This window comes from Cyrtonyx montezumae, unplaced genomic scaffold (assembly GCF_038088225.1).
Source record: "Cyrtonyx montezumae isolate F1298 unplaced genomic scaffold, pur_monq_1.0 scaffold_3, whole genome shotgun sequence".
NCBI lineage: Eukaryota > Metazoa > Chordata > Aves > Galliformes > Odontophoridae > Cyrtonyx > Cyrtonyx montezumae.
The window spans coordinates 116,536,465-116,561,083 of NW_027072034.1; the positions used below are offsets into that span (position 1 = coordinate 116,536,465).

At 39.6% G+C, this 24,619-nt stretch overlaps 1 protein-coding gene across 3 annotated transcripts in view; it reads right to left on the reverse strand.

Moving 5' to 3' along the window:
• The window catches only part of TBXAS1 (thromboxane A synthase 1), a 234,064-nt gene that overhangs the window by 98,704 nt on the left and 110,741 nt on the right, over positions 1-24,619 (reverse strand). For all 3 annotated transcript variants that reach the window (XM_065743180.1, XM_065743182.1, XM_065743181.1), the window contains exons 5-6: positions 8,780-8,896; positions 1,379-1,467 (exon numbers count right to left, since the gene is read on the reverse strand). In XM_065743180.1, coding sequence (XP_065599252.1) covers positions 1,379-1,467; positions 8,780-8,896 — 206 coding nt within the window. The remainder of the gene's footprint in view (positions 1-1,378; positions 1,468-8,779; positions 8,897-24,619) is intronic.

The following is a 24,619-nucleotide window of genomic DNA, read 5'->3' on the forward strand; positions in this document are numbered from 1 at the left end:
TCAGATGTCCTCAGTCACTTATCTTACCAAGTTATTCAAAAAGCTCAAACATTATGTTCTGAGTTGTTGATAAAACACAAAAATGGCTAAAGACAACTAACATAGAAGAAGACAAGAGATCGCAAATAGAGTATCTACAACCAAAAAATAGCTCCCAAGGCACTTCTGAGAAACTGCTGTGCAATAAGAATCACATCTATATATGTCACACTGGCTCAAATGGTAGTATGATAAAACAACTGGAAGATCATATTTTAAGACGGTCAACATCATTCATTTCTACATTCAAAGTCTTTACAAAAGTGCCTCTTGAGAGGTGAAACCCTATCATGGATCAATAGCTAGAAAATCAGGCAAAGAAAAAGGACAAACGCAAAAAAGGGGAAAGCCCAGGAGGACTGAAAAGGTCAGTTTTAATCAAAGCACTATGGTAAGTGCAATGTATCTCGAAGTTTCATAGTTACTCCTTAGATGTACAATATAAAGAGATCTTTGTACACATACAGACACTTGCATACATACATACATATGTACTGTGCAAGGGATGGACAAATAGTGGCTAAATATCCATTCCTCTAGATGAAACAAAATTATTTAGACTACTCCAGGCTGGGGTAAATCATGAGGAACTTCAGAAGATACTGATCAACCTAGCAAATGAAGTGTAGGTAAAATAGTGCCTAATAGAAAGGATGTACTTGAACTATGCATACAGTATACAAATGCCTTAGAAGAACTGAATCTGCTCAGAGAAGGGAGTAGACAGTATTGTGGACAGCTCAGGAAAGATCTCTGCTGAAAAAGCAACAAAAAATAAGATAATAGGGTCTTAAATGCATAACAAATAGGAGAAAGCACAGTATAGAAAATATTAAAGTGTCATTTTATAAATCAATGGTGCATTCTCATATGCAGTACCAATCTCATTGTTTCCCAAAAGGCTAGCATGCCATTAGACAGGGTTAGAAGGAATGTGGCAAGAATGATTAAGTGCTCAAAAAAAAACTCAAACAAAAAAGCAAAAAAGTAATAGAATAAAAGGATTTGACACTGGGTCAATATCTATATTTGTATATTATTGCTAGAAAGTAAAGAGCAGACTGGACTGGGAATGCTTCCAGATGTTAAAACTTCATTAAACAATAGCTAGAAATATACCAGATGCTTTACACAAAATTACTTTTCAAGTCCGCAATGAATCCCCCCAAGGAAGAAAGGGGATCTGTCAAGCGCATCTTTTGTTCTGAGATCTCCACTTACAAAAGCAAGAGAAAAAAAAACCAAAACTTTCATAGGTAAATGTTTAGGATAACTGCCAAATTTCTGCTATTTACTCTTTTTATAAATCTGGAATTAGTTTCTGGTATGCTGTACGTACCTTTGGATATCAAAAGCTCGGCCAGAATCTGCATAAACCTTTAAGTTGCTCAGTAGGACATTGCAGGCCTGGTTTATTAGTGGTATCATCTAGAAAGGAAAACATTCCATTATAAATATTGCTAAAATGTAAAAAATAAGAATAATTTAAAATGATCTGTTGTTCTAAATTAGACTTTTCTAGTAGACAGTATAAAGCTCTCAGGTTTTTCCACAAGAAGAAGCGCTTCTGCACAGGTAAGATGAAATCCTGAAATTACCTTTTAAAAGTAAACCTACATATTACAGGAAAAACATTCTCCAGCTTGGGGCCTAAACTCAAGAGGCCCTGGTGCTTATCTGACCTTTAACTCTTGTCCACCTATGGCTACATACCTAGAGAACAATCAAGCAAAGACATTCCTTTTTTTTTTTTAATCATTTCCTGTCTCATCTGCTGATCTATCATGATCCATATTTACAGTACATTTAGGCATATATACAGTATGTTTAGGCAACATACACTCCAGATCAGCAGGAATAATGTTTTCTATAGTTCAAAAATCTCATACAGATATAATCACCAGAGATCCAGTATTTCCATTCCCCTGTCCCTCAGTCCAAGGAATTTAAGGCATACACTGGGAAAATACCATGCATATCACTAGTTTTATGAGGGAAAATTATAGCAGTTATCTAAGGAATGGGTAACTGAATTTGTTCACCTAATGGTTCTTTGAGTCACTGACACATGATGGTCAGGTAGACTAACCCACAAGCCTGGCTATAACTAACAGTGAAATATTCTCTTCTTTCATGGAAACCAGACACAGGCAACCACCAAGACCTCCTTAAAGTCTCTCCGTAACTCTTCACATATGTAAGGCATCAGACACTTGCCCTGATTACATCTTCAGGTGGGGCAGGGGGCTAACTGCTACCTTGAGTTAGGGAACAGGAGCAATCTAGTAATTACCCTGACTCTATCAACTATGACTTTCTCCACAGAGACTGGGAGAGATACTTCTACAATTTAATATCTCATTCTTGCCTCAGTTATGCCAAGTGCTAGCAGACATATGCACAGCAAACCATCTTTCCTTCCTGAGTAACCTTCTTCAACATACGGATGTCAACAAACATGAGAACACACTTGTCCTACTACTCTGACATTCTTGTTACCAAAAAAGACTTACTGCAGCCTCTCAGCACACTCTGAAAGCTCTGCAGGCTGCCCAGCCAAGTCCATTTTGCTTGGCACTTCTACCTCTGTGAAACTGGCATAACACTTTGTGTGCAGGCACACTGCCATCCTAACACATGGGCAAGACTATACGCAGTCAAAAGGCCAACGTGGGAGCATCCGATGTGCTTTCCAAAGGCTGAAGTCTCAGTTAAGAATGTATGTAGCAGTTCTCAAGGTCTCATACCTACACAGGACAGAGCAGGGTGCTGCTATTTCAGTTCAAACCTGGATTGATTTGGGCTGTGCAACAGGAGTCTCACAAAACAATTCTGAAGCCAGATTAGTATTCTGTAAAGGCAGCTGGTATGTGTCTGCAAGGTGCACACCGTGTTATGTGAAAGTTTTCTGCACTTTTTGCTTTCTAAAGAAGGTCCCCTGCAGTGAGCTTCTTCTCAAATGGTTCAACAAAATTAACACATTTCTATTCAACACACTGAACCAGGGTGAAATGCTTTATATTCTCTAGGTCCAGACCTTCCAATGAACTGAGCCATTCAAGGAGAACAAAATGAAAATCTATATTTTAACAGGTATGATGTTTTCTAAACAGATGGTGATCATTTCAGATTTTCCTTCTATTGCTGTATTTTCTCTTTTATTCTTCAGCACATCGCCAGACTTGAAACCACCCAGCTGGCTGCTATTGCTTTCCAACAGCTGGCAGACATGGTTGGGGCATGTATGCCTGGCCAGGGCATCTCACAGCACCTCTGAACTTCCCACATTCCACCAACCTTTCAAAATTCTGTTGCAATTCATTTCTAGTCATAAGATATTTTTATTAGCAAATCTAACCAGGAAAATGAGAAGAGGGGCACTTGGATTTGATTTACTGTTTCAATTATAGGACAGTCATACCAAGAAGACATTTTTTTGCATATGAAAGCTACAGAGGTTATCTACGTAGGAATCCCAGATTTGGGCTTTTATTCTCCTGAGGAACGTAAAGTCCTCCAAGGCTGCTAACTACAAAGACCACAGACTGAAAGATTCTCAGGTCCCTCAATACTTTAAACTCTTTGTTCAATCATCAAGAAAAGCAAAACTAGTGTAGAGGGAAGTGGTCTGCACTGAACTTCAAAAATTGGCACAATAACAGACCTGTTGATCTGCACTGCCATGGGTATCACTAACTTCCTATACATCATCGTTTGCCAATCAGAACATAAAAGCTGCATAACCTGCCTGAGATTCAGATCTTGGTGGGTAAACAAACCCCAGCTGCTCTGTGTTCAGATTGGCTGAGAGTAGCAGGATGAAGAAAAATCTAAACAATATGGTCCCTGTAAATATTTGATCTGCCAGTTATCTGATAGCAAGAGTAGCCCAGAGTCCAAATTTCCTTCTTTTGCCAAAAGAGAGCATTTGGGGTTAAGATTTTCATGATGCCAGGGGCTTTGCTGCATAAATCCTGCCAATATGAGATTTGGCACATAACAACAATTAGCTTCTGATTCTGTGTATGCACAGTGCATGAGGATGTTTGCCCTGTTTAAAGGCATCAGAGTCATGTTCTTCTAGTTTAATGTGGTCCTCAGTATTTACTATTATCATTCCACTTATTATTAGCACCAAAACGGTAAGGTAGAAGCCTGGATTTCATTCACAGAAGGCAGTCATACTGGAGACGTTATTGTTCAGTACAGTATGGTGAGGTCATGGCAGGCCTCCTGTCCCACGAATGAGATAAAATACAAGGGAAGAAGGAGAAAAAAAAGATACATCCCCAGCATAAGGATCTCTTCCGTTCCAGATTAAAAGTCACTGACTAAAACCAGGAAAAGTGCAGAGGTGCATTTCCTTCATGGAGAGAGTCTCTTTCTCTTTAGAAACCCCTCTTTCTTTAGCAGGGGGTTAGACCTAATGATCTCCAGAGGTCCCTTCCAACCCATATGTGATTCTGCAAACACCTCACAGTGGGGCCTTGCAATTCATGGGCACAAATTACCAAGGAGAGCAACTCAACCAGACATTTGAGTTGTGGCCCAAGGACATGCACGTTTCACATACCAGCTCTTAAGTCAGTGATTTGCCTCATCTAAGGTAAGTGCACTTGCTTTAGTTAGTAACAACAGTGATTCCCAGAGGCCCTTCTAAAATACTTCTGACCACTTTCTAAGAGCAGAACAAGAGAAAATCAAGGAACCCTCGGTGGCTGCACTGTCAGAAGCTGTCCTAGTGGGATCTGGAAGATCTACAGACCTGAGAGTGACACTAGAGGATTTTCTGTTATGTTATCACAAGTTCTGCTTTGCATCTCTCTTTATTTGATAGACCTTAATGCAAACTCCACAAGTTATTCAGGACAATGCTACGTTATGCTGCACTCTTTAATTTTTGTGCTCCGTTTTGTTTTAATAGTTAGTTAATGGAGAAGAAGATTCCCAGCATACTGATAGGAGATGACAAGAGTACTGCTGCACTATCAGAATAAATAAAAATCAATAGGTTTTCTGCTGGTGTTGGCTGTAAAAGAGAGCAAAGCTATTTATCAAGTCTGACAAGGGGTCCAGAACTGCAGGATCATCACAGGCACCACAGGAAAAAAAAAAAAAAAAAAGAGAGAGCGAAATAAGAAATACTAAATAGGGGATCAAGATCAGTACAGCAAGATCACTAACATATCAGCTGGTTTCAGTACATAATAGCTGAGGAGAGCATGAAGGGACACAGGGAACTTCATCTTTTACTTAAGAACCTCCAGCTATATTACTTTACAAATTCCTCATGCATTACAGCTTGGATCAACTTTCAGTGGCTGGTAATATTCCCATTTAACAAATGAAAGACGTTTCATGTACAGAGTATTTAAGTTGCTTCTACTGATCTCACAAAGCCAGTCTGTGAAATGAAGGCTGGAAGTGAAATGCCTTGGTTGTCTTGCTTCCTGTCTTTCCTCATTCTCAGTACTTCCATAGCAATGGTTCATAGGGTCTACTTAAGAGTCTCACATGAAGTATCACATCCACTTATCAGCTCTGGTGCCAATCCCAGAGGCATCGCACATTGGATCTTACTGTAGGATCAAACCTAAGTCATTTGACTATCCTCACCACTACAGTAGTTGAATTTAGTGTTCCTTGGAACCAAACCTTCCTTCGGATGGAGAGGATTGCTTATTAATCTTTGCATATTCATTTGAAAAAGAAAATTAGAGAGAACACCCAGAGTATGGAACTCCTTGAAAACATCAGCGAAGCAGAGCACAGCTTCTGAAGTATGAAATTGAGGATACAAAGAGCAAACACAAAAGATGCTAGAAAATTCTTGGAAAATGTTAGAAAATCAACGTCTACATTCAAGCAGCAATCATTGCACTGGTTCCCAATAGCTCTAGAACCTCTGGTTTCAATTAATTCCTCCTAACTGTGCACATTTCTGGGATCAAATTTTCCTCATTTGCAAATCAGTTCTTGGAAGCTTTTTGCCAAACCAAGGTGAAATTTATCATGCTTAGTGAACTTCTCAGTGACACTACACCAATATTGTGGAGACAAAAGGGCGAAGTACATCTCTGTCACCAGCCACATCAGCTCAGTGGGGCATTATAGGTCAAACCCTAGCAAAATATATTCTCTCTACCTTGGGTTTTGTCCCATAGTGGACAGCTCAAAGAGATGATGATCAGTTTCTTGTTATTGCTACTACTGATGTTATCTTTTAGCATCATAATAGATCCATGCGTTTCTGAAATTGAGATATGAGGAGTCTATACCCAACTCTGGCTCTCTGCACGTCTTCTTTTTTTCTGAAGGGATTGCTATGGGGAGTGCAGAGTTGTTAACTTTTATAACTCTGTCACAGGCTAACAGCTCCCAGTTCTCTCAGTGTCCAGACAAGCCTATGTTCATAGCAGAGCTGGGGTTGCAGCACTCTGGGTAAACCACGCTCCAGAGCTACATTGATGTTATGTGGTCTCCCCAGTGATGCTGGAGCATTTGTCCAGATGAACAAAGGAAAGGTAGACATCCAGGGTGAACAGACAGGAAGACTGTGGTGATTTCTTTTTTCTTTTTTTGTCAAAGTTTAGACCTCTGTGGCAAAGGAATCAGATCAGTGCCTTAGGAGAAGAAATGAGGTATTTGTCTAGCAGTATTTATAAATAAGTATCAAACAAGTACAAGTTCTTACACAATACATTCATAACAAAACTAACTCATTTATAATTCATTGGGTCAGAGAAGAAGAGTTTATTATTAACAGAATGCCTTCTAGATGACCCTGAACACTCACTAGTATGGCCAATGCTAGAACACAGTATTTCTATTTCCATGCTGCTGTATAAGTTCTGGCAGAGTACTAAATATGGGAGAATTAAATAGTGGGATCATAATTAATGAGCATTGATTTCCTTTGAGAAGTGTTGGTATGGCTTCTAAATTAAACAACACGAGAAGCATACAAGTGAAGAGTTATGTTGCATTAACTTCAGATCCAAGGACTATCTATCTATTTGGGTTGAAAGAGAACTGCAGTGTACATCCATACAAAAGAGGTTCTTAAGCTAACATAGATTTATTGCCAGCATTTCTGTGGGTAGGATCGGACAGACTTCTTGTGAAGAGACAAAGAAACAAAGTTGGGCCTTTAAGAGACTCTTCTTATTTTCCTACTTGGTATAGACTGGGAGGAGAAAAATAGCATTTCTAGGTAACTTAGAGCCTACACCCCTTACACAAAGTTTGGATTGGGTAGGATGGGAAAAGCTGACCTTCAAGTAAAAGTAAAGATTGCAATTTTTGCACGCATGCTGGGCACAAAGTGTGAAGTGTCCCTCCATTTTACCTTCTACCAGCACCTCCTCAGGCACTGCAGCTCTACCACGGAGCATCATGAAGTGAGCAACATGACTTCTTCCACCTCAGTTTCATTGAGTCAAACCCTGCAGACCTGTATCTGCCTGGCCCCAAAGCAGGACACACAGGGCCTCAGCCAGCTCACCCTCATCTCGCTCTGCTGGTGCTGGCAGAGGTAGATCTGTGCAAACCAAAGGGAGCAGAGCATTATCTTTTGTCAGTTCACCAGCAAAGAGTCAAAGCCGGGAGCTGCACTTTGCCGATGACCTGCAGTAAGGCAGATTAATTTCAGCTCAGAAAATGTAAAACTCTCCACTCCCACCACACCATTAGCAACTAATCACTTGAATATTTGAAAATCTTCGTGTCCATAAAATTCCGCGATGGAGACGGTGACAGAGCAAATGTCGAGGTGCATAACCAATGATATTGTCAGTTGTGATTAATCAGCATCTTCAGCAGGCTTGCGGCCAATTAGAATTTACCATAATAAGGAGGTGACAGCCAGCGTTGCTAAGCGACCACTGTCTATAGAGCCGAAAGAGCCAGACACATTGAGATGTTACTGTGGATTTCGACAGCGGCATGTCAAAACAACACAAGCGTCTGCCCAGTGGAAAATTTTACAACCAAGAACTGGGCACCGGATTGAGGCATGCCTCCCTTTCAGAATAAAATCCATAAAGGAAGAAGTGGTGGTTTGTTGGTTGTTTTTTCCTTTGAAAGAAGACTTTAACCAGTCGATCATTTATCTGCATTTAATTAAGAGATACCGTGTCACTGGAATAGAACTTTGTTACTGAGTAATGGGTTCCCGTGGCTAAGTAAATGCTGAGACATTTATAGGAAATTAGCATCAGGTCAGTGTGGAGACATTTATTTTCAGTCAGAGGTATTTATCTGGCAATGACATTCTGTTCCAGTGACTTATTTTATTATATGAAAGGATTAAAGAATATAAAAGAAGGAGGGGGAAAGGAGATAGAGAAATGAAAATAGACTGACAGCAGTTCCCGTGTTAACGTGAGAGCTGCTGACTCTGCAAATAATGAAAAGCTATGCACCAGTTGGGAGCAATAACCTTTTCTGTGCTCTAGCTCATTCCTAAAAGGGCTGGGTTAAGTTTTTATATATATATGTATACTTTGCTACACATCTATATGGTGTATATAGAGAAAAAGAGAGGATCATCTCCTCAGATGAGCTATTCTGACTTACACCAGTCTAAGACTGGACCACACTGTACACTCTCTACTGGTCACAATGTTAAGATCTAAGTAAACCGAAAAGTGGCAGAATTTTTAACTTATTAGTAGATGCTCACACAAATGAAAACAACTACACCTTCTAAATCAGGAATGCAACACTGTCTATACCTTACCTCTTTCAGTTTGGCATCACCAAAGGCTGGGGTCAGCAGGCTGCGGACATACTTCCATCTCTCATCTCGAAGACAAAGGATGCTGTCAAGCATTGGCTTGGAAATCAAGTTCGGCTTCTAAGTCAAAAGAAAATATGATTCAATTTTAACACAAATGCAAGTAAAGCTACTGGAGGCTTTAGAATTTGGTAAGACTGGCCATGAACGGCATTGCATTGTTGTCCCAGGATGACAGGGCTTCAAATCAGCCCCAAACACCAAAACAAATACAGATGAAGCTACAGAGTATTTCCCTCTTGTTGCCTGCATTTCCTTTTGGGCTTGAAAAAGCTCTGGGTCAGTCCATCAGCTCCTTATTCAGACTGTTCTGGTTCTGTCGCTTCTGATGTTCTCCTGTGATTGCCAGCTCTCCTGTGATTGCCAGCTCTCCTCTGCTGAACCCTGATTTCTTTTCTCTCTTTCTAAGGTGACTAGCAAGAGGACCTGTCAACACTCCTTCTCTGTGTGACATGAGTGCCAACATACTGCACGCGGGTGTTGGTGGGGGGACACGATTTCTGGTGACAGCTGGTATGTCAGACTGTTACATGCATTTTCGAAGTCTTCAGAAAATATGTTGATTAGAAAGCAAGTTTCAGTCCTTACTCTGTCTGTAAGGAACTCTCACAGAGTTTTGCCAAATGAAGATGTTCTGGCTTGGGGTTTTTACTGCTTCAGAACTTGGTCAAATGTATCAGTAGCTTAAAGCATTGTCCCATTAAGTTCTGTGCCAAGACAACCGCTATGGATTTACTAAATTTTAAGAAATCCCTTTCCACAGAACAGCGATACACCAAGGAGTAAAAGGATACATATATTTTTTTATTATTATTTTTAAGAGGAGAAGCATGTCAGAAAACAACGCAATTACATCTAGAATAGGCCTTACAGAAAAATCTCCGTAAACTTCTATTATTTTAAGAGATGATTTTCCTAATCCTTCTCGAAGACATCCAAAAATCGTGATAACCTCCCCAGGCAAACTGTTCCATTGCTGGCCTACTCCCACCAAGGCAGCACCAGCTCTCTTCTTATACAATCTGTAGTATTAGCATTATCAGGAACAGGCAAAGAAAACAGGTTATTCATTCCATGTACTGCAGGCTGTGTTCCTCCCTGTTCATCCCAGAACGCTACACACCACAGCATGACACTGTTGACTCATGTCCTGGCTCACAGTTCAGTGCAACTGTCAGACTTTTTTTTCTTAATAACTGCTCCCTAGGAATTATTCTCCAACCTTAATCTTTGAAGTTGGTTACTCCTAAAAGTAGTATATATTGAACTATGACTGTTCTTTTTATGATTACTTCTGACTGATCAAGATCACTTTGAGTTATATCTGTTTCTTTCACAGTGCCTTTCATCCCTCCCAGCTCAGTTCCTTCTATATATTGCCATCATGCTCAATGCTCCCACCATCTAAAAAACATTAAGAAAAGTACTGACCAGCATTTGCAAAGCACCCACCTTTGGGATCTCCAGGACCCATGCCTTCATTCTAGTGGCTGACTGTTTCTAAATCCTTTCCAAATCACCTTCAATCAGTATTTCATGTATTGCACAGCCATTTCCTCCAGACAAGCCATTCTAAAATTGGTGGGTGGGGATGAGACGTGTACGTCACTGCGTAGATAACAGGTTATAAAAAGACACTCACTTGTCCAGATCTGGCATGTAGGCACCAGCCCACCTGCCCGGGATAGCAGTGGTAGTACAGCCCTCATGTTAACAGCAATAGCAGTCCCAACACTTCCCCAGGAAAGACGCAAGCCAACAAAAAATACACGTTGTCATTCCCAACATTATCCATTGATCCTTTTCACACTCTAACACTTTTTTGAGTCTTTTCTTTGTTACTAATGTACATAAAGTATGAGTTCTTACCACCCATTACACATATGAATAACTTTTGATTTTATTGTTCCTACATGTCCTCCTTTTAGCCTTGCTCTTAGAAATTAGACCTATTTCCCACTTCGTAAAAAACATTTTTTCCTTCTGGGGCAGTGAAATGTTCACGATTTAGTCTTCTACTGCACATCCTTAGCTTTTCTCCATATTGGAAGAGTTTGTACTTAATATCTTCTTTAAGAAGCTGCCACCTCTCCTTAACACCTTTTTTCCTTTATACTTCCAGGAATCTCACCACACTGCATAGGCTTAGTTTTAAATACTCAGCGACACCACCATGCAGTAAAGTCAAGTCACTGAGCTGACAGTACAGACCAGTTTCGAGCAAAGATGAGCTCTTTTCAAGCGGAAGAGAATGTAATGAGATATTAAGCTGAATGAAGACATGGAGCCAGGAATTCTCATGAGATGACTACTTGGAGGTAAAATATGGGTACATTTCTAGCATACACACAGCCCATCCTATTTTGTGTGATAATAAGGAAAATTTGGGACAGGCTACCAAAGCTGAAGTAGTTTGGACTGTTTTCTCTAAGTATCTTCTTTTAAATAAATTACCTGTTTTCTAACTTGTCAGTAGGTATCTGCTCCAAGGACCAGAGGTGCAACTAGAGAGACCATCATTCACTGGAGTTCTGCCTCACTCTTTACTGATATTCAAAGTAAAGTCAGGAGAGGTTCCAGATTATGGAACGATCATCATACTTAGAGAAAGTATGAGACACAAGTTTCTGCTCCACATTTCTTGTGCAATGGCAGGGAAGCTTTTTACACTAAATCTTTGCTCAGATGGTCACTAAATAAGTATTCCTTGTTTCTTTGATCTTTGGCTTCAAGCCTAGAAGCCCAGATTACAGAGCCTCTGAGCACTCACCGATGCAACTGAAATGGAAAAAAAAAAAAGAGAATATGACTTGATCACACAAAATATACGTGTCCCAGAGATTAGGTCACCAAACTGGGCCTCCAGATTAGCAAATACTTTTGGACCCGTGATTCAGTCATCAGCCCATGCTCCTGATTTATTAAGTGAAGATACCACATCTCTTCTTCTGAATTGTTACTGATACATCAATATTTCTGAATTGCTCAGAAAAAAAAACAGTGAAAGAACGGAATAGCAGTTCCCATAAGGAAAGGATTGATTGGTCTTCCAAGTGAGATTTGAGTTGTGTGCAAGAAAATAAAAATGAAAAAGGAAAGAAAATTATAGTGCAACACTTGGAAAAGTATTTTGCATTCACTTCTGAACTGAAGGCTGCCCAATCTGTGCACTTTATAAGACAAATCTCCTCTGGAAGGCAAAGCTCCACTTAGATAATAACAGATGGGATATAAATCTGACTGTGTTTGACTTGAAAGCAAAACCCCTTCCTGAAACCAAACATTCCCCCCTAAAAAATGCTCCTAATTGCATAAAGACTGTGTATATAGTGCATTCACAGAAAGGGGACCTGTTACAGAACAGAAAGCCTGTTAACTAAAATGCAGTAACTATGACACTAACCACAGCATTGCCTTTTTAGCACTCTACTTTATGTCAGCAGTGCTCACTTAGCATATTTTTGGTGTGTATAGCATTATACATACTTAGACACTGCAAGGAAAGAAACACAATTTTGGCTATAAATTACTTTACTCTGTCTTTTTAAATTGGGTACTCAAATACATGTTTGTGTTTATTGGAAGAATATCAGTGTGAGTGACAGTATAGCAGATTTCATTTATCAGGTTTTTCTTGTAATTTCTGCAATTTTTTTTTTCATAATTGCACAACCTACATTGTGGGTTCTTACAGCAGGAATGAAAATGAATTTGATATGACAATGATCTTGATGTATCTTATTGAAAGATGTGTTATCTTGCTCTAAATAGACAAAGTACTAGCTGTATATTACAATTCTCGATCCCACAAACTTCACTAAAAAAAAAAAAACCCATGGAAGGCAGCTATAATTTTTCAGGAGTAGATTTTGTTTTTGAGGTGGGGAAAGAAATTGCTTTTAACTCAAAGGCAATCAGACTCATATTCCATCTGGCATTATCTAAACACCCAACAACTGCTTTGTGAATCCTTCTCCTGCATAATCAACCAATTTTAACCACAGTAACAGTAATGCTGCACAAAAACTACTGGCAGCATGGTAATCTGCTGTAGTACACCTGCACTGTACTACCGAGCTGCCACAGTCACAGACATGCTATGAGAAATAACAACAACAACGAAAAGTTGGAGGAATTTGCTTTCATCCTTGAAAGACCAGTGCTTTTAAAACAGAAACCAAATGTTTGTAGATGAGCAGAGTCTTTGTAGTTGATGCAAGAATTCCCTCCCCATTAAGCTGCTCCTTAGGCTGACCCTTCAGACCTACTTATTGGCTTGCTCCTCCCTGAGTCAATTTGGCTTGCTGTGTATTACTAAATAATTCAAGCCAGCAACTCCTTGGCTCTGAGGCCAAGTGGTACAGCACACCTCCTTGTCCCCAAGGTTAAATCACATTCCCAAAGAGAATGGCCATATCCAAACTGCTTATTGGTAGCTATGCATGTTAATCTCTTGAACTGTGCCTAGACTGTGTCTGGGGGAAGACAAATCAATACAGGACAAAAGCATGCTAAGAAGTCAATATGGATATCTGCAGGACCTACTCATGCACTAATATCCCAGCCTTGGTTTTTGGGGGTTTTTATAACTACAGTCTTGTATGATACAAAAACGATAAAATGATGCCTTTTATTTTTTTTTAAACAGGCTAGGTTGAATCACTGGCAGCCAGCAATGACTGTCTGAAATAGCAGAAAGGGTAGCATCACAACAGGAAGGATAGCATCACCATGAAATTCCCTCAGAAATCTTTGCTCGTGAAGGTATGCAAACTGGCAGAAGAACAGAGCCATCCACACTTAAGACATCCCAAAGAGATGAATCTTCAGAGGACCTAAAAGGCATTACTGAAGACCCTTAAGAACCTACTAACTCCAAAGCCTATATGAATCATTCATGTCTACAGAACCAGCTGCTCATCTTCTCCATGGCATAGACAACACAGTAAGAAATGATACTGTAAAATTGGATCTCAGAAATTTAATCTTAATCATAGCTTAGTCCTCTCATGTTCAGAATCAATAGAAAATGACCTACTTCTGCTGAAAGGCATCTTCAGCACTGAAATCCAGGTGAGATTCAGGTAAGGACCTAAGCTCTAGAGCACTTAAAATCCCAGAAATCCAAGAGCAACTCTGGCAATACCCGTACCAATCAAACACCATTTGCCTTAGTGCAAGTATACAGGTTTCTTCCAACCCTGCAGGCTTTGCAGAATGTGCCTGTAAATGGAATTCCAAACTCACACTTCCCTAAAACTCTATTCCTAATGACAACCCTACAACTCATACTGACAAAAGCCATTTGCTCCTCTCGCTTTCAACATTTGTTCGTGGCATTGCAGTATCCAGTGTAACATCCAGTTGCAGATCCTCCATCTGCTCCTTTTCCCTCTCTGGAACAATTCTGGGATGTTTTCTGAATATAAGATGTAGTCCTTCTCCTAGCCCTCAGACTTACCATGCAGTCACTGTGATAGCTGTAGGGAGTAACAGGGTTAGGCTCACACACAGGAATAAGCAGCAACGGGCCTGCCACACAGGTGGTTTAATTTGTTCATCTCTTTATTTTCAAAGGTTGCTGTCCTTGTCTTGCTAAAAGCACACTTATAATTAGGTGTTGCTGTCTTGTTTAGGAAACCATGTTTTAAAATTTAATTTAATGAGAAATCGGGGAGAAGATTAGCAGCAAAAAAGGCAAGTTTCTATCCTCATCCCTCAGACATGAATCATTTCTAAAAGCTTTCCACATGATTACTTCCTCTGTCTGAGGTCACCACCACCAGTTCAGCCAGCAGGTGGAACCAATAAGCACATGAGCTGGTGAGATGGAATTTCATCCAGGCAGTGGCAGTGGCATGACGCTTAAGGACCAACATAATGCTACCTCTTAAGAAAATGAAAACAAAAACACAACAAGAAAACAAAAAAGGGATCTGAGAGCTCACCCTCTTAGCAAGCGTGCAGTAAACATGCCATGAAAATGGGATTGCAGAAGATGCCTCCATATTCCTTCAAATTTGCATGGTGATTTACAAGAGGAAAGCCATACTCAGCTCTCCCTGCATTCATGACTTTGCAAAACATATTGTGTTCCTCCTGAACAAGAGAGTACCATGATACACGCTATTACACAAAATAAAGCAAAACGCAGCTGTTTTATGTCATATACTCTAGTTCATTAATAGTTTCATCTGTCAGGTTCCTTCTTACACAGAGGTAATAGACATGCCTAACTTTTCACATATTGGATTTTCTTGTAGCTGGAGAAATCCTCAGCTCCTCACCCACAGATCACAGCCTTCACAGAGGGCAAAGGCCTGGCAAGGCCATTGAGCCCTGTGCCCCAGTGGAGGAGGCTGCTGTGTCTCCTCCAGCTCTCTGCTCTGTTTGGAGCAGTCAGTCCCTTCTTGCCTACAAAGCAGTGAACACACACTTTTTCACAAACATTTTCCCTGAAGCTACCCCAGACCATCATTAACTCTACTGAAAGTCTACTGCAATGTTTTCCCTTATAAAAGTCCATGTAAAACTAGTTTGAGTTTAATATCTGTCAGTGTTGCTTTGCAGTTATATAGAAGTGTCCAGTAAAAGTTTGTAATTTAATTTGCAATCGACACACTTCTGAAGGAGGACAGAAAACATCCATTTACTATGAATTTTATTAGGCTTTTATGTTCTCCTTGGTCATTAAGTGACTTCAAGAGTGTTACAACGTAGAATTGGTTGGAGAGACTGCAGCAATTGTCTTCCATTCTACTTTACAGACATGACTATACAAAATAGCATTACTAAGTCCATTCCTCTGTTGTCGAGTTAGAATTTTCAACAACTGACTAATGGCTACTGTTCATCATTACTCATTGGAAAAATGGCGCAGACAACACCAGCTTACAAGTAAATACTGGCATTTTTCCTTTCTGTGGCAAGATGCCTGGAAACATCTGTTCTTGTCTTTGCAAACATTCTCTTAAGTCATGGTTTTGTCAATAGAAACCAAAGCGAGTCATTGCTATGATGTAAATACAACCATTCATAAATACTAAAATAAACACATATGGCCTCCTGCAGTCTGACCTAGACCCATGCAAGTCACACATCATTCCATCTGCTGGTGTAAACAAGAGCAAAATAAAGTCCACACCTTCATCAGTTTGCTTATAGGGGTCAGTTTGGATACCTGGGGTCAAAACAGTCAAACTAAAGAAAAAATCATTTACTGTTAATTAATTAGAAGTTTTGATACTATAAATGCATTCAGGTTGTACATGAGAACCTGTGCCCTACACTCAGTTTCTGCTGTGTTGGGAAACAGTTTTTAAACATAATGTTTAAATCTATTTTCCAGCTGATGTAATTGGACTATTTAGCACTATATGAAGTCATAATACTATTAAAAGCCTCTCTGTTTCTGCATACTTTACCTAAAGCAAAGGTTGAGGAACAAAAATTTTCTTTTACAGATTGTATGGTAAACTGGGAGAAAAGTAGCTCCCAGTAACTTCTGTTTCAGTTATATCTCAATGTTTTCAATCATTCATGTACAAAGAAATTAGAGATGATGCCCATAGAAACTTAAGCTAGATCTTTGTTATGTACAAATATCACATACTATAATCTGCTCTTTCAAAGACAAATCTACAGCAGCACTGCAGATTCTGGAGAATACTAGGAGAGACTTTTAAGTTTTACCCAGTTGCCACTATCAGTCTTCTAAGCTGCTGACCCCTCTCCAATGCCTTGGGTCTGTATTAGGTACCTCCAAAATGCATTCATCAAAGCTGAGCACAGAGCTGTCCAAGCTGCTGGGACAGCAATACAGGAAGAGTCCATGCTTCCTTGGGGCACTGCCACTTCCCTTCTCATGGACATGACTAATACAGCATGGTTCAGAAGAGAGACCACTACAGCTGTGGACAAGGTCTACTCCCTTTCTTTGACCAGGAAACTGAACAATGTCATCATGGTGACTCCTTTCACATCGTCACTGAGGGAACTCAGCTCACACACAAGAGAAAAAGTTGTAATTCCTTTCTGTGGGTAAGGATTGGAAGAATGGTAAAGAAATAAGAAAAATAAAGAAGGAATGAACAATCACAGCAGGAGTACAGGCAAGGGGAAGGGCAGGGCAGAAATACTCCTGAACCCTTCTGTCCTTTCCAAGGTGTAGTTAGGAGTAAACTGAAACTGGAATTAGAACATTCACTCCTCTTGCTTCAGTCCTAGTTCTCCAAGATCTGTTTACATATAAACAATCATTAAATAAAGAAACACAAGTAATATTCTGCAGTTTATCTGAAACCTTGGCCTCTGCAATCAGCAATATTCTGTAGCAGCATCTGAAACCTTGGCCTCCATGAATCAGATGACTGCCCCATTATGCTGAAGAGATTCACTGACTTCTCTCCCATGGATACCAAAGATAGCATGGAAAAAACAGAACAGCTTTCATATAGAAGGCTCCAAGCGCATCTTCCCCAAGAGCTGCTAGGTAGAGCACTTCCCAGAGAGACGAGATGAGCTTCTTGACATGACTTCCAGCAGAGAAAAGCATGAACACCTTTTTCATACACTCTGGGCAGCTGCCTTTGTCACCGGGAACATAACAGGGGCCCAGCATCATCATCCTCCCTTGCAACTCAAAGAAAGATGTTTACTGTTGCTACATTTTTTTTCAGAGCCTGAACTACAGGTAGTTTCAAAGCATGCCTGTGAGGTTCAGCTCCTCTTGATCCATCATATTCATAGGTCACTCACGCTGGACTCGAGATAGATCTCAAAGTACACCAAAGTGCTTCTGACCATATATTTAGAAAAAGAATCGCGGGGGCCTGAGAAACCTTGGTTGAAACTGCCAGCCCCCAGGGGCTCAAGGAACTTGCAAACATTATGTATGGCTGAGCAAGGGATTTAAGGATCTACATTTTCAAAGCTCCTTGAATGATAGTTAAATGCTTAAGACTTCTGACTGCTATCAGCACCAAGGCAAAGGGGAGACCTACACCAGAAGCTCACTTTAAAAATATTATTTGCACGCAAAGACTTTCTTCAGAGCAGAGTATATGTTACAAATGTCAGTTTTAATGTATTTTTACTGAAATACATTATTTAACATATTTTATTGAAAATGATGGTTTGCATTCTTTTACTCAAAGATTGTATTATAAAGAAAAATTATAAACAGGGCAGTCCAACTTAACATCTCTGAGCACTGAGAAACACTAAAAAATACAAAGATAATCGGTAAATTACGTTTAAAATCTGACAGTCCTTTCAAAGGGTTTCTGTCAGTCTTTTAAATTTCTAAATAGCATCTACAAGTTGTTGCTTATTTTCATATTTCCAGTAATAAAATGTCCTGCTATGCAAAACGCACTTCAGACTCATTTACCTAATTAGAAACAGAACATTTGGAGTCAGTTCTTCAGACCAATATGTCCAATAAGTGCAAAACAAAACCAGAAAAAAAGTAGTTCACCTTTTATTCCCCTGATGTCAAAATGAAAAATTGAAGACAATGTCAAACAAAGTGAATAAAAGGTTGCTTGCAAAGGCTCTTCATGGATTTAAAAAATGCGAATGAGTTCAAGATGCTACTTAAATCAAACTACTGGACAAAAAGGAATAGTAAAAATTAGAAGTGCAGTTGCAACCTCTGGCTCTACGATTTCAACAGTTGAAGTTAGTGGGCTGTGCTGAAGGAAATACCACTCTGCACTTGCTGTGCTCTTGTGCTCTTTCTCCAAGTATCTGCTGCAAGTCAGGCAGAGCACTCCCTGGCCCAATGTGATTCTTTTTATGTTAGTTTTCCTTCGCAAAATTGTTCAGAAAGAGAACTCCAGGTCAGCTGTGATGGCAGCATGACAAGCTGTCAACAAATCACATTTGCAATATCCACTTAACTGAAGAATTTGAATTCCCTGCTTGCCACTTCACAATTGTTTCTAATTACATTAAGTGAATATTTACACATCAGGGAAAAAAAAACAAACTTTATATATTAAGATCTCCACATCTATCTGTCAAAACACTAATGTGTTTTCCTGATAGTAGTTGCTGTTTTAGTTCCTCATTTATTTCTCCCTCAAGAAAAAAACAGGCAATAAAACTTAGTAAGTAGTGGTACAGTACAGTTCTAGGATTTTATCTTCCAAGATTTCACATTTGTGATTATTTGCTTGGTTTCAATCAAGTGGAAAAAAAAAAATCCTAATTTATCAAAGCATGTCAAAGCCTGCTGGTAGGAAATAGCATTTGTTCATTTGACACTCAAATTAATTTAAACACATCAAGAATTAAGTGTTTGTCAAAAGATAATTTCAACGATAATAAAGTTCTATTGAGTACAAATAATATTGCAGGACTTAGAGTATTATCATGAGTTCCCTGGAGCTCTTGATTTCACTACAGCAGCCTCGCTTCACAAACAACTTGTAACCAGATTGTTCCTCATATTGTTATTGTTGGAATTCTTTAAGGAGAGCAGCTGAAATGCTCCTTTTGAGTATCCACAAGTACCCCGTTCAAAACAAATTAACTGTATCAGCTACTTTCACATACTCAAACGTATTAGGCTGTAATGGCAAGTAGCAAGGATTATGAAATGTAAAGCATATCACCATATCTTGTAATCTTAAGAGAGTCAGGACAAGATGAAGTAAACAAACAAAAAACAAACCAAATAAACAAGAAACTCAACAGATTGGAGCCCTCACCCCAGAGCTCACAAACCCTTTCCAGCAAAACAAGACATCTCCAGGTGACACTACTTTTGAGGGGCCTCTTCTACTACAAAAGGTTGTACACCTGCAACCTTTTGCTGAGTAGTAACCCCAGAATAGGTGGGTGCCTGTATAAAAACAATGGGTAACTTGCATAGACTTTGCCATAGTCCTACCTGCTGAGAGTAAGACAGGTTCTATGTAAAGGAGGAGAGAGGCTTTGCTTTCCAGAAGCCCATATATCAGTAATACTGCCAGGCTGCAAACAGAATATACGTGCCTTATACTTTTGCTTGTTATCAGTCCCTGTACTTCCAAGCTTTACAGGGTGGTGTGCAAGAAGGGGAAGAGGTACATCTGTAGTCTCTACTCATCAGTGTTGGCCAGTGTAGCACATGCACCCACAACACAAGAACTGGTTTGTTTCAGTATAGCTGCTTCTCCCACAGCTAAGGTCAGTGACAAATCCCTCCAGCATCCAATAACTGGATAAATTAAAGGGACCTTGAAGCTGAAAAAATAGCCCCCTGCAACATGCCTGAAACCCTGGTAAAACATTTCCTTAGAATAAATGTTAACCTAGCAGCCAGCCTAAGATCTTACAGCCAAAACTTACTGTGCCTTGCCAACATAATATAAATCCTCCACAAGTTCCAAGAGAATAACTGATAGAAGTGAGGAAATGAGAGCTGTCCCACTTGACCACTGAAGAGGGGAAAAGCAAGGCCATGGCATCCAGCAGTCAGGGCATCCAGGGAACGTATGACCTGCCATGACCAAACACCACTGAGAGAATGGGGCTTGCTCCAAAAACTAACATTAAACAAAATAAAACTAAAGCTAGCTACAGAAACTTAAAGCATCATGACTGAGAGAACCTGGAAATACTGCAAAATCTATTTGTTTTTTTCCATGTTTTTGAAGAAAAATGGAGAAAAGTTCCAACAAAATTTCTTCTTATATATGATTTTGGAACAAGATAACCTTGCTCTGCAAACTGAAACAACTGTAACTTTTCCTTAAAAGCTTTAACTAAAATAAAATATTCTAATCAACCTATCACTTTTATTTCAGCTTCTGATTCATCTAAATCAGTCACAAAAATAAACTTCTGTTTTCTACACATTTCCCCATAAAATCTCCAGAAACATTCAAGACAACGAAACTTAAGTAGGTTGCTCTGAAAGTAATGCCTCCTATTTGTTTCCAAGGAGGCTACAACAGAAGCAATTAGCACAATAACACTATTTGATTGAGCAAATTCTCAGCTACAAAATACTGTTTTCCACATAGTCACCGCTATTAGCTGTGCATTTTTGCCAGTGATAAACAAGAGCCTGCACGCCATGGTCATAAAAACATGCATCAGCACAGGTGATCCACTGTTTCACAGCTGCTATGATGCTTTTGCCAGGAAAACACTGCCCATGCATCATTCATTGGCCCAAACAGATGGAAGTCAGGAGGTTCCAAATCCTGACTGCGCGTAGTAAGACAGTCCAGCGAAGACAGAGAATGTGTTCCACAATCTTCAAACCATTATGGGGTCTGGCATTATTGTACTGCAGGAAAAATGTTCTCCTTCTCAGGTCTGCCTCTGGAAGATCAAGCCTTCAGTTTGGTCAGTGTCACTGCTGATGTAGCTGTCGGAGTTGATGGTTTGTGTGGGTTCCAGAAAATGGAGAAGAATCACCCCTGCCCTATTCCAAAAGACAGTGCACATCACTTTACCCCCTGAGGGCTGCATCTTAAACTCTTTCTTCGATGAGCAATTCACACGTTACCACTCCGTGGACTGTTAATAGACTCCAGCTCATAGTGGTGACAATGAGTCTCCTCACAGGTAATGATGTGATCCAGGAAACTGTCTCCTTCAGCCCTGTATTGGTTCAATAGGTCCTGACAAACTTGCATACTGTGTTCTTTCTGCTCCTGTGAGAGTATTCATATGATCCACCTGGCACAAACTCTGCAGTATACCCATGTTACCACCATCATTTCCAATGCATTGTAGCCGATATTCAGCTCTGTACACAGTTCCCTGGTTGTAACCCACAAATTTGCATGGATGAGCTGATAGAGACACTCTTCATTTCATGATGTGACAGCTGTGTATGGTCACCCAGAATGTGGTTTGTCTTTCAGATCATTGTTGCCACTGCTGAAATGCAACACCCACTGCCTCACTTTGCTCACATACACCGTTTGGTATCCATAAATGTTCAGAAAGCACCCATTAATGTCAATGAGTGCCACTTCTTCTACATGGAGGAATTCAGTGACACACCTTTGCTCTACATGCCCTTCCACATCAGACATCATTTTGTTAGAGAGCACCTCTGCTGCCATCTGTCATATGACTGCAAAACGTATTGGAATGTTGGCAGGAAGGCTTGACCTCTACTGCCATACCACCCACATCTGCCTTTGATATCTTGGGTAGCATAACAAAATAGGAGGCTTTACTTTCAGAGCAGCCCTAGTGTGTATATATATATATATTTAATTAACACTGGTAATGTATCATACCATGTACTCAACCTGCAGTTAAGTAAAATTATATTAGAAAGAAATTAAAACAGCAAAAGAAAGCATTAAAGGACTTGAAAATCTTAGATTCAATGTGGTCTTCGTATTCCAAATCATATGCAAAAATGGGCCCAATTCTAGCTATGTTGTTTTTCCCTATAGGATATCTATTTGATTTAGCTACTGTAACAAACAGAAAAAGATAAATTTCTGAAAGTTTTTAATTTCATGTATAAAAAAAATCCTTCATGTGAATTGAATCAGTCACGAGCTCAGGGTTCTCAGCCTTTATACATCCAGCTCACAAGACAGCTTGTAGAAGAAATTAGTGATCTGCAGAACCATGGCACCAGAGAGCGATACTTGCAAGTGAGTTTCCTCAGTCTTTAATAATTTTTATTGAGTCTGTATTTACTGAGATTCTTCAGGGGCTTATAAAGTTAAGCAGTTTGGTTAGATTTTCAAAGTGTTTTTTATACCCAGCCCTTACACCAGAGAAATCAAAGCCAAAGTCAAAGAAAAGGACATTGTGTTTATTTTTCCACACAGTGGATAAAAAGCCCTATCTTTTCCCTAGGCTTCTGCTCCAAAATACCAAGATCATCTTGACTGAAAAATTATAAATGGGGAAAAAAATAATTGAAAGGGTTAACATTTAACAAATTTCAGGAAGATAAACATCGTAAGGGAACATGGTGGGCAATGTTAATTATAGATAACACCTCTGCCTCTCCTACATACAGCTTCTCTGGAACTGATGAAATACACTTTAAGACCTAATGACATTAAAACGTGAGTGAAGGTCAAAGACTGGTTAAACTGGGATGCTTCTGAGCCATTGTTAAATTATTCAGAATTATTTTAGGAAAGCTGCATAAAAAGTGCAAGAATGCAGTTTTAGCTTCATCTAAATGCGCATACTGAAAATGGAAAAGGAAATGGTGAAACTGTCCTTTGCAATTGCCTTGAAAAGGAAAGAAAGAGTATTTCATGCATCTCAAACTTACAACTAATTTGGTAGAGGAGAACAGTGCAAGATAGTTCTTGTTTCTACAAATTATTTCCCCAAATCCCTTGTGCAAGAGCAGATGTGAAAATAAAAAGTAGAAAAAATTGCACATTATTTTAGTAGAGACAGCAGTATTTTCCTGTCTATTGCTTAGTGCTAGTGAGAGGAGACTGGGAGAAGTAAATAATTAACAACAACTAACAACCTTTTTCTTTTGCTTGAGGACAGCTGTATCCTCATCCACGTGTATACTTGTTGCTTCCTGTGTGTCTGTACGCCTAAATCAAGTTTCCCTGAGCCTTCAGAAAGAGTGGAATCAACACAAAATTGGCCAGGAGAGCTCAAGGCAGCAATCACTTGTTATGCTGGAGAGCAGACAGTGAGCCACATATCACTAAGCCTTTAACTTTACACCCATCCTCTCTTTTCTATTCACTGTGGGGAACTTAAAGCTGATGAAAAGTGATGCGTCAGGACACAGCACTTACAAGTACCCTGCTACTTTCCTTGGTCATGGTCAGGAGCACTGTGCACATCACTACCCACTCAGCTGTTTGCCACACTCCATCTACTGGAGATTACCACTGTTTCCAATGGAGCTGGTAGAGAGCCCAAGTGAGCTGTCATTGTGTGCTTCAGTGCCAAGCAGGCTGCGTGGCTTTGAAAAAGTCTGTGCTGATAAATAAATTAAAATGGAGTTGTTCTGTGGCTGAACCAGGTGAGGAATGTTCACATGATCCATTTTATAGGTCTTACTGTGGGAATCGGAAGTCCAGCTAAGATACTTAGAAAAGAATGTGTTAGCATTGTACTAGGTAAGAATATTACCATGACCTTTGATAAAAATAAAAAAAAAGAAACAAACAAGAAGAAAATATAAGCAAACAAGGAAGAAAGAAGCAAAAACTTTTCATATATTTAAGTTCAACTATAAGCGTAAAGGCAGGTAAACAGATTAAACTACCTGAACGAAGAACTAAAGAATTAATCCTGCTCTTTTTGAGATTACAAAGTTACTTTCAAAAGACTTAAAAAGAAAAGCAGAGACATCCAAGGATCAATACAGTAATGTCCAGCTGTATCACATTAACTCTCACTGAAAATGAATGAACTTCACCTGCATAGACACACATCCCTAAATAGAATTCCTATTATATTCTAAACAAAAAGTACAACCATGAAAAGTATTTAAAAAAAAAATCCACTTGCTCACAGAATAGAAAAGGTTCCACAATGGTGATGGTGGGGAGCTGATTCGTAGCCAATAGGCCCATTAAGGGGAATGATGAGCAGATGCATCCTCTGGCACTGCAAGTTTTCACAGCACTTGTTGCTGGAGACAGGGCAGAAAAGCTGAAATCGTGGTCTGCCTTCTTGCTGTGCCAGTCTTGTAGCTTCTGTTGCTGGACACTTTTGAGATGAGGACGCTCAGTGAAGCTACACAGATCAGAGGCATGATACATGGGAACCATTCAGACTATCATATACTGCCAGGTCACATCTGATAAAATTCTCAGTGCTAAA